The following is a 10,732-nucleotide window of genomic DNA, read 5'->3' as shown; positions in this document are numbered from 1 at the left end:
ATATTGAGATTTGAGTATTAATATTTGTGAAATTGCATGTTGGTTGGTGGGCAAATTAACAAAATTAAATTTAAACAATTAGAGATTTTAATTAAGTAGAATTTTAACATGTAATGTACAGCGGAAAGAAGACTCGGGTGCAACAATTATTGTTATTAGTTTTGCAACAAATGGTCCAGTGACTTACTGATAAATAATCTCTGTAAGCTGGTAATCACAATTCTCATTATTTCTATCTACTAGACTGGAAACAATTATAGTTCATGGAAAACAGAATTTACTGATCCGATTGCAAATGATTTAATTACGTGATGAATCGCGTAAACAAATCATAATAATAGGGAAATGAATGAGAATAATAAAATCCAATAGTTAATCAACTACAAGTATTGCAATTTGCACACTATGCATACTCTTCAGAATAAAGATTTATTTTTGCAGCAGTTTAGTTGGAAAGCATAATAAAACCAAAGCAAACCTAATCGTGACTTCAATAATGGTGTCCAATGTTCCAAAAACCTTCCTAAGGTCTACATGATTGTGATCAAATCAACAAAATTAACGATAAAATAAACATGTTTATTCCTACAAGATGAAAGGTATATTTTTTCTTGCTAATCAAGGCATAAATCGAAATATATATCTTAGTTAAAAATTCGAATTCATTATTCATTTATTATGTTTTATTTATTATTTTTAAATATCAACTTCGAAGAAAAATATCCAATTCCAAGCGTATTTGTTAACATTATCAAGTAAAATCATAATTTCGATTTCCTATTTCACCAATAAACCTTCTCGTACTTCTATGATAGGTACTTGCATAATATCAAAAAATATATTCTGACACATCGGTGTAATATCCTTCAAGTAATCTATAACACAATCGTAGTTGATAATTAAAATCAACGAACTTCTTAAATGCATTTTAAGTAAACACTTTTAGTAATTTATATTTATTTCATATGTTACATTAGTAACACCAATATAAGTTACTAATGAATACCACAAAACAAATTCTTTAGCAAGCTCTTCACAAGTTAAGAGTAAATGAGTTAATTAGTTAATTATAGAGAAACTTACATGATAAGTAGGAAGAAATACTGTTCGAATCCAAAAGAGAATTGTGGAACAACCATAAATTTAACAAATAGAACCGTGTTTACCATAAATTTTGTTAGAATTCTATACAGATATACAGCTTTCATTCTTATATTATGCTTTGTTGTTCCATCATTTTGAAAATTGCGGAGAAAGCCCACGAAATACAGAGACTTTCACTTATTATGGAGGAAAGAAAAGAAATCCGCAGTAACTGTATCAAATGTACAAGTATAAACTTCAAATATTTATAAACTTTATATATTCTTGTAATGATTATAGATGTTCCATCTACTGACAATTACAATTAATGTATGTTTACCTCTGTGAAAAATTCGCCAAAGCGCTTACAGCAAATAAGGAATAATTTCCTTCAAAAAAGATTTTACAACAAATATTGGATAGTTTTGTAAGTAAAAATCAAACACAAATAAAATAGAAAGTTTTTTTTATTTCATTTTATATTTTGTTTTACTGGAGATAATATATAACGACGTTTTAATATAGTGTACAGTAAGTACATCGGCATACACTTAACCTGTAGTATTTTACAGATATTAACAGAGAATAACCTAATTAACTTCACACAGATCTTTTATGTGAGTAATGTACATTAAAATGCAATGCTACATTCCTGCAATTTTTTAATAAATTATTTTAATTGTAATAGCTATATACTCAAAATCAAATCAAAATGAACACATGTAGTATGAAAGGATATCTATCATTATATTATTGATAACGATGAACTTTGTAATCATGGAGCTTAGAATAATTAAAATTCAGGTTGTTGAATATATCCAACCTTGAAGTACTTTAATGAATATTAATTTCATTTTTTTCACTCTAAACATTTGCCAGTAAATAACAGTTTGTCAAATTCGAGGTAACAGTGTTATTAATTATATATAATGGTTGATTGACATGATATGCTGCGCAGATATCTTTTACTTTACGTGTGTAAAGAACATATTTTATTTAGGAAAAACAAATATATATATTATCGATATGCCTTCGTGCTTAACCAAACACTAAATCCAATCTTAAAATTACAACCCGTTTCAGGTAGAGATAATATATGCAGGCCACAATTTAGAGCTTATTTTCAGTAGATATCTCGCCTATTCATAATTTTGCAGGAGACACAAAAATGTCCTTTATTTTGAAGAAAAAATATCTTCTGCAAGCTTTCTTTCGATTTTTGCTTGTTAATTTATTTTCGAACCTTCATCAAACTTGAACAATCAGACATGCTTCATTTTGAAATAATCTTGTCAATCGGTTTGTTTTAATGTTCTTTCCTTTTTAAATTTATGTTGATGGCTCGTTTGTGACTCTGTCGGCCTAAAGACAAGCTTTTGTTTCGTTCTTACAGGAAACTTGATGGACCGCTGGAACAGTAGACCTCAAATATAAGAAAATGAAAACTGCAATAACTCAATGACACACTAGTTAATATTAAGCTGATTTAGCAATGAATCGCAATTCTCGATGAGTTAATTATATGTTCAGTGGCATACATATCCCGCTATTATTTTATTTTGTATTATTTTCACCACAAATGTCTGAAACAGTCTACCTCAAGTGATGATATTGTTGTTTCAATTTTTCATGAAAGGTTTATCTTTCATGGAACTATCAAGACTTTACCACAAACAAGGAGGAAGCAGTTTGGCACTCACGATGCTCATTGTAGATCCTTTGACGACCAACGTATTGCAGTTAACGAGTTAGAGGCCAATTAACGTTCTTAGCAATTGATCCAACACCTTCTGGAGGAAACCACGATGGAAGTGGAGAAGAAGGGGGTTCTTCTGAGCTCCCTAAGGAATGTGCTTCATTGTTTCTGAGGTTTCCTTTAAAAGAAATGATAATATCATATTAATAATTCATTACTAAAGCAATATCCAATTAAGCAGTCTGTCAGAATTTGACCATGCAGTAAAATTATTTTATATTATTTTTATGTAAATAGGATGGGTGAAAAATAACTCTCTTTGAACAAGTTTCTTTCTAGGGAGAGAATCATAACATTTGCATAAAATATAAGAAAACAGTTTGATCACTCAGGATCATATAGCTGATTTCTGTTTTCATTCTATTCATTTCAGTGACCGAAATGATTCAATGCCTCATAATAATCGTATGTAGATTACATGAGTTACGAACTATGATAGTCTGTTCTGTAGATTTAAAGATGGTGCCACAGTGTCCAAGATAGTTGCAGAAAAAGTTGTCTTCCGCCGAGGACAGTCAGAGATGTTTCGCAACAGCTACCAATCAATACTGGTTTACAACATAAATGCCCAGTAAAGTTTACCATTCTAGTGTATAATGTAAAATTCATTCTTTTTAAATCAATCAATTAGCATTATTTAAATCTGTACTTATAATAGGGAGTTATTTTCCATGCACCCTTTGAAAACTCACTCGAAAATATAACTCTGCCTCTGTCTAATCACATATTTAATTTCTTTCAAGTCAACACATATGCTACTAGCAGGCCAAATCTTATTATTCTGTGTTCTGGCTTTAAATAATGGATTAATGGATGCAATTTGAAGGTTATTATTTTTTTTCATAAAAATATTAAATATATTATTATATATATAATTTCTTCACACTGTTAAGAATACTTGCTTACAATTTAAAATGTCAAGAATTCATTCTTACCAGTACATTAAAGAAGACATTTCTTAAAAACGAAATTTTGTTTTTCTCATTCAAAAAATACTTGAGTAGGGTGAGAAAATCAGTCCTCTATAAAATGGGCAAAAACAGTTTAAAAAATTTGAATCAGGATTTTGTCTGTTCTAATGAAATCTCAGTTATATGTATATGTTTTCAGAGTCTACAAAGAGTCAGAAGTAAAGAGTCTACATATTCATCCATGCAGAAATTCTTTGGAACGTCGATGTCTGAGTTCTCACGTAACACAATACACTATTTTAATGGTCATCATTATTATACAAAATTTGATTAAGGCTTTTTTTCGAAAATATCATATAGTGAGTGTGGTTTTGATTTTCTATCGACTGAAACCTGACTCCTAACTCCTTACTCTTTGAATGCACCTAAACGGACTGTATTTGTCTTGTTGTTTATGTTGCGTATAACAGAAGTTATGACGAAGAAAGAAAAACAAATAGAAATAACAAAGATCTGTAAAACAGAAGGCAGAAAGCACATACCCCACCCCAAAGTAATAATCTGTGGAAAATAATTGAAAGTGTCCAAAATTATGTGACCCATTACAACAGGATAAATTAATTGCTTAGAAACTACTATACACCTATTTGAATATTCACCTCTACACAATACATTTTATGAGGGAAGTTGGGATATGGAGAAACATTCTTAAATACAAACCATAACATCTAGTAAACAACACTTGAATGTCGTTACTGTTTTAACGATCTCAGATGAATAATATTATTTTTGCTTTCATGTAACAGTATGATTATTATCATTTTATAGTTACACGGTATGGTTTCATGAACTCATAAAATAATTTTCGCAGTTACGTAGATGAAAGCAAACAGTTTTATTATTTACCTGTTATAACTAACACACAAATTAACTTTTCCTTTAATATTAACTACAAGATGAGAGTCATTTATGGTTACGTTGCACTTGAAAGTGTCTCTCTACACCTCAAGTTCCTTCATAAAAATTTGTCCATCATTCTGCAGCCTAAATGTTTAGATAGAGTATTTCCGAAGTACCTTCGTAAGTAAATTGTTAAAGCAACTGTAACAGGGCCCAACAGTTCGTGAACTGTGAAGTTTCGAAGTTTATTTTCCATAGTTTTCGTCAATATTTAACTTTAGGAGACCCGCTTACAAGATTAAATTATTAATTTATTTATTTTAATTTTTCCGATGTCTCGTACATAATTATTATCTCCGAGCTAGTCAATCTCGCAGTGCCCAAAAGTCATCCATAATTACACGGAACATGGATCTTTACATGTGAAACACACACACACACACACACACACACACATATATATATATATATATATATATATATATATATATATAAAGAATAAGAAAGGGAATCATCAAGTGAACATTAGGAAATAAACACATATATTCTTTGCGAATAAATCTAATACAATTGCACTGAGAAAAATCCGTTCTCTGGACAGCGGCATATTGTATAAATATACGGAATCCTCTTGCTTATTACAGAAATAAATGAAATGAAATGAAATTTTGAGTTTTACGTCCCACGGTTATGCCGGTTAGGCTAAAGGAGACGGTGATAATGAGTAATGAATGAAATGGTGGAATGAAGAAAGTGGGAGGAAACGGGAGAACCCCGAGAAAACCCACGCACACGGTGTTTGTCCACCACAAAGTTCACTTGGCGGTAGCAGGGTTTACAGAAATAAATACGGAGTATTCGTTATCCGTATGCTACATAAGTACTACCCTTAGAAGTTACATCATGTCGTTGCAGGATGTCTGATATCTAACAGCCTCCTTATATTACATGCATATATGTATGTTACCTTCGTCAGTTATATGTTATATACGTTCATTTGTATGTGAATCCTGATCGCCTATATTGTTTCACACGGAAAATATATGCAGATAGGACACTTATACGGAAAGCATTATAAAACATGTATTTTCAGTAATATGTTTGCTGTACGTTAAGGTGTAAAAACTATAGGATTTACAAATGTAACATACGATTTTACTTACGCCACATACAATTTTTTCTCAGTATGAACGCTGCTAAAGATATGCGAAATATACGTTTGCAAAGAGAATTAATTCTTCATTTAAAAAAAAAAAAGAGAGAGAATAGCAAGGTTATGCCTGTGCAGGCAACAATTATTCTAGGAGAAAGACATGAGTTTTTCTACATATTAAAAGCAAACCAAACGTCTTCTTTCAAATTATAAAAGCATTAATAAATCACCATATGTACTTATATCTAATACGCACATACATAAATACATACTGCGTATTATTATTATTATTACATTCTCAGAGTAATACCTTATTGAAGTGTCGGTCTTGACAGTAGGTGAAACAACAATCACAGTTGTACGATATATACTAATAACTATTCGTAAGTAACCAAGTTATTTATTATATGGAAGTCAATTTGTTTACTTTTGTCTTTATATGGATATAAATGTTTTTTTAAGAAAATGAAGGAAATTCAAAGTAAAAAAATAAGATTAAAGATAGAATCTGTTATGCATTAGTGCAGTGATAAATTTGCAACTGTGTCCATCCAGTTAGGCAAATGAATATAGCAAAGTAGATGTTTAACTTCAGTTGTCTTAATTATTTTATTATTGAAGTGATTGCTTTTTAAGGATATTTTTCTTTCATATTCAATTATAAATATTTTTCATTTACTGCTGATAGTATTAAACAACATTAATAAATACTTAACAGACAAACTCCATATGGAGTAGTTAATTATTGAGGAAGCCGGATCCCATCCTTTCTTATAATTGGCTACAGCCCTGTTAAATTGCCTTGTTGTGTTATAAATGTACTGAAATGTAACGAGTTCTCGGGTTGTAAAGCTGCAAATATCGTATTTTAAAATTTAGTTTAGAATAACTAAAATTGTTAAACACGTTCCAGATGAAACTTTGATATTTATTATTATTATTATTATTATTTAATAATAATAATAATAATAATAATAATAATAATAATAATAATAATAATAATAATTCACCTGGAACATAAGCAATTTATCAGCTTAAAATTTACGGAACAAGTGATCACACGCTATGGTTGGACAGTCGGCAAATTCATATGGTTTGTTCAAAAACAGCGGAAAAGTTGTTCTTGCCACGCACAAGTGTATAATTTTACCATAATATGAAACACGTTTGGAATAACTGTAGGCAAGAATGTATTATTATTATTATTATTAACATTATTATTATATTCTATTGTAAATCATAAGTATTAGAATTGTCTCGTAGTACGTAATTAGTTAGACCACCAATGAAAATAACTAAAAGTCAAAGCCCTGCCCCGCTGGTCTTACTGGCTACTGCAAACGCCTTTGTGCATGAGGATCTGGGTTTGATTCCTCATTATTATAAATGATTTGATCATCATTTATAAGTGTAGCAATCGATGTAACTGCTTGATTGATTCGTAGAGCAATGCTAATCGTTCAAAGTGGGAGGGTCTTGAAATATGAATAAATTACTGTGGTTAGCATTTCCCTTTAAATTTTATGCTCGCGTCTTATATATTTTCGGTGCTGAAAAGAGACGCTAAGATTCAACCGACCAAATACTCAATGAATGCGACAATAAACCACTTCTCGGATGATCGGATGAATCTTTCACTTTAAGACATAATAATCTGTTGTCTTTAATTCTAGTTTTCTTTAATACTGTCAGGATCACGCTGGTAGGCCTTATAAGATTGTTAGTACGTTATATGCTAGTAAGTATATCCGCCCGTTAGTCCACAAGATAACTCTTGAACGAAAATAAATTTTAGATTGATGTTTATTGCAGTAGACAGTTAGTGCTATTATCTCGGATAAGTTTGTTAATGGAATCAATTTCTAGAGCTCTTATCTCAGCCAAGTTTGTTAATGGAATCAATCTCTGGAGCTATTATCTCAGCCAAGGTTGTTAATGGAATCAATCTCTAGAAATATTATCTCGACCAAATTTGTTAATGGAATCAATCTTTAGAGCTATTATCTCGGCCAAGTTTGTTAATATAATCAATCTCTTAACATCCTTATGGGTAACAGTTACTTTAACAGTGGCTATCCATATACCTTACATGGAATACTGCCCGCTTAAACTACCAGCATAGATACTTTATTTATAAATGTAAGTTCATCGGAATTCTGAAAAATGGTGAGTGAACAAACTTTCTCTTAAATAAATATTCTGGAGCTTTGAATTAAGTACTTTCTATGCACTCTTTCCGAACTTGTAATAATACTCTGTTGTTAAACCCCTATGAATAATGATTGTATGCTTATCTTCTAGGATCTTAGGCCTACTTTTTAAGCGTCGCTTATGGGTATAACAGCCTAAGACCAATACAAGAAAACCATACTCGTCAATATCTAATTATTAATAGGTTAAATGGTGGTCAGTTTATGCGAAAAAGAGTGTTTAAGTTAAAGTAATGAAGTCTTAACTTACCTCTAGGGGAGGTCTCAGGAATATTTCCTTCTTGTATGTTTGTCCTTGGAGGTCGCTTATTTCTTTTACCGCCTTCACGAAAACCGTTTATTTTCTCGTCTTTGTTTGGAAATTGACTCCAATAAGGCTCCGGTGATATCATGGAAGCTGACATTTCTTCATTATGATTTTGTCCACGAATACGAATCTCAGCAAAACCTTTCAAATTATTTTTCATGTTCCCAGCTGCAGCTTTCTTAGTTGAACTTTTTTGCTTTGACTTTGGAGGTAGAGGGGGTTGAGCATGTCCATTAAATTTAACCATTTCATCATACATAGCGTGTACTTCACTTCCGTCATTGGGCACCATCATAGGCGGAACAAATCCACTGGAATCATATCCTGGGCTATCTGCGTCTTTTGGGAAATGGTTTCTATAATTCATATTTTCTTTCTCTTGTTCCATGAATAATTCATGTAGATTATGGTTCTTAATATGTTCTTTGTTTGGTGTGGAGTGGTTATCAGGATATGGTTTATGTACAAACTCACTGCCTTTATAGCCATGATTATGTTCATCCATGTTATACGGATATTCATAATTGTTTGACATTGCTGTTTCCATGTCTCGATGTGGCACTCTTATTGGAGACATTATACTTTCCTCTCCCGGATACACATCTGGCACAACTATCGGTTTTCTTTTAGAACTATCTTTTGTTTTGGGAGGTGGATCTATGTGGCTACTGTGCACTTCAGGGTTTGTATGAGAATTTAATTGTGGTGCAACATTGTAGTAATCATTAAATGCTGATAGTGTTCCCATTCCGACTTTTCCTTGGTAATCTGGACTGTATGGTATAGCATCTTCGACACCAAACATGTGCATGTCAGGTATGCTAAAACGGGATTTCTTTGAATCAATATTCTGTATAGTTTCAGGGTTTTGAGAGATATAATTGGCCTTTTTCCAATCGAAATATCTACTTACGCTGCTGTCAGTATGTTCTCGTGAACTGTCATGATATTTATAAGGAGCCTTCATGGACTGATATACTTTCTCCGCTGACGATAGAGAATTTAAATAGTCACTTCTATCTGAATCGTTTCTTTCTTTAAGGAAGTGCGGAGGCTCGTTTGGCATGAAGGAACTTTTCAGTGGAGATGCTATATGGTAAGGGGTCAATGCTGACTCATGTGCAACAGGTTTTTGATGTGGTTTATTTTTCCATTCCTTGTGATTTCCAAAGCTTTCATTTAACAATCGTTTGTACATTTCAAGAGCAAGGTTGTGTTCCTTTTCTGCAAACCCATGTTCCTGGTTGTATTTCCATTCAGGTTTATTTTGAAATTCCTCATATCGTCTTCCTAGTTTAATCTTCTTGAGGTAATCTTGTTTGTGTGATAATTTTCCTAGTTGTTTCTCTTCACTGGATTTCAATTTACTGTGAGCCTTATCTTGGTAATACTCTTTGAACTTTTTTAGAAATTCTAAATGCGCTAAATGAGGTTTAACCAATTCTTTCTCGTGTTTCTTATAATCGTTTTCTTTATGGTATTCTTTGCTGCCTTTCTCATGTTGGTGATGATGATGATGGTCTTCGTGGTTGAATAGAACATCTGGTAGTATTGGAGGCTTGAAAACATATTTGTCTATATGATAATCTATGGCGCCATCTGGTTGAATGTGACGATGGAGGTGGAAATTTTTGAAAATTTCTGGCGTCTTTGAGTAAAATTTGTCGGCTTGTGAAGGCTTATAAACAACCGGAAATGGTCGAAAGTTGTAGTTTGGAATGTGATGCGGATCCACTAATCCACCACCTGTAAAATATTGAAGAAATTAGTAAATAAATAAACATCGTTTATAATTTAATGTCTTAATTATATACAATTAAAGCCATTGTTATACTCTTAATATATATAGAGACAAGTAATGTACATTTATAACATCTGGCGGGGTCACACACCGCGAAAGTTAGTGTCATACAGTCATTCTACGTTTGATTATGTTCGAGAGCACAGTCCCAAGGAGCTCATAAGGAGTGACAATTCTCCAAATGGCAGGTACAACTCGTATTTTACTCATTATAACAACTAATGTGCAATATACGTAATCCTTTGTATATTTAGTTTACACTAACATGCTGTACTGCTATGATTACTCTCTAATAAGTTTTTTGTTATCAATAAGTAGTTTATTAAACTTCAAAAAATGTGGATACCGTAGTCTCGAATCGTCAAATAAATTACAAATACAACTTGTGTCTATTGATGCGTGGAAAATACTGGACAATTGACTAGATTGAAATCAAATTATGAGAGTCATCTTCCCTTCGTTAAAAAGGAGGGAGACAATTCTTTGAAGTTATGTTTATGTTATGACAATATTTTGCATGAAAGTTGCAAATTTTATTGAACCTAAGAAATGCTACTAGAAATGCGAAAAGCAACATAACGTAGTTGAACAGGAGTATTCATGTGTCACTC

The 10,732-nt window shown here is 31.8% G+C and overlaps 1 protein-coding gene across 1 annotated transcript in view; it reads right to left on the bottom strand.

The window, feature by feature from the left end:
• Positions 1-399: 399 nt before the first annotated feature.
• LOC145662969 (uncharacterized) overlaps positions 400-10,732 on the bottom strand; it is a 28,553-nt gene continuing 18,220 nt past the window's right edge. The window contains exons 3-4 of the mRNA XM_081729051.1: positions 8,264-10,066; positions 400-2,957 (exon numbers count right to left, since the gene is read on the bottom strand). Of these exons, the coding sequence (XP_081585177.1) occupies positions 2,824-2,957; positions 8,264-10,066 (1,937 nt within the window). The 3' untranslated portion in view covers positions 400-2,823. The remainder of the gene's footprint in view (positions 2,958-8,263; positions 10,067-10,732) is intronic.

Source organism: Thermobia domestica, chromosome 10 (genome assembly GCF_964235325.1).
Source record: "Thermobia domestica chromosome 10, izTheDome1.hap1.1, whole genome shotgun sequence".
NCBI lineage: Eukaryota > Metazoa > Arthropoda > Insecta > Zygentoma > Lepismatidae > Thermobia > Thermobia domestica.
This window is presented reverse-complemented; position numbering and strand designations above follow the sequence as displayed.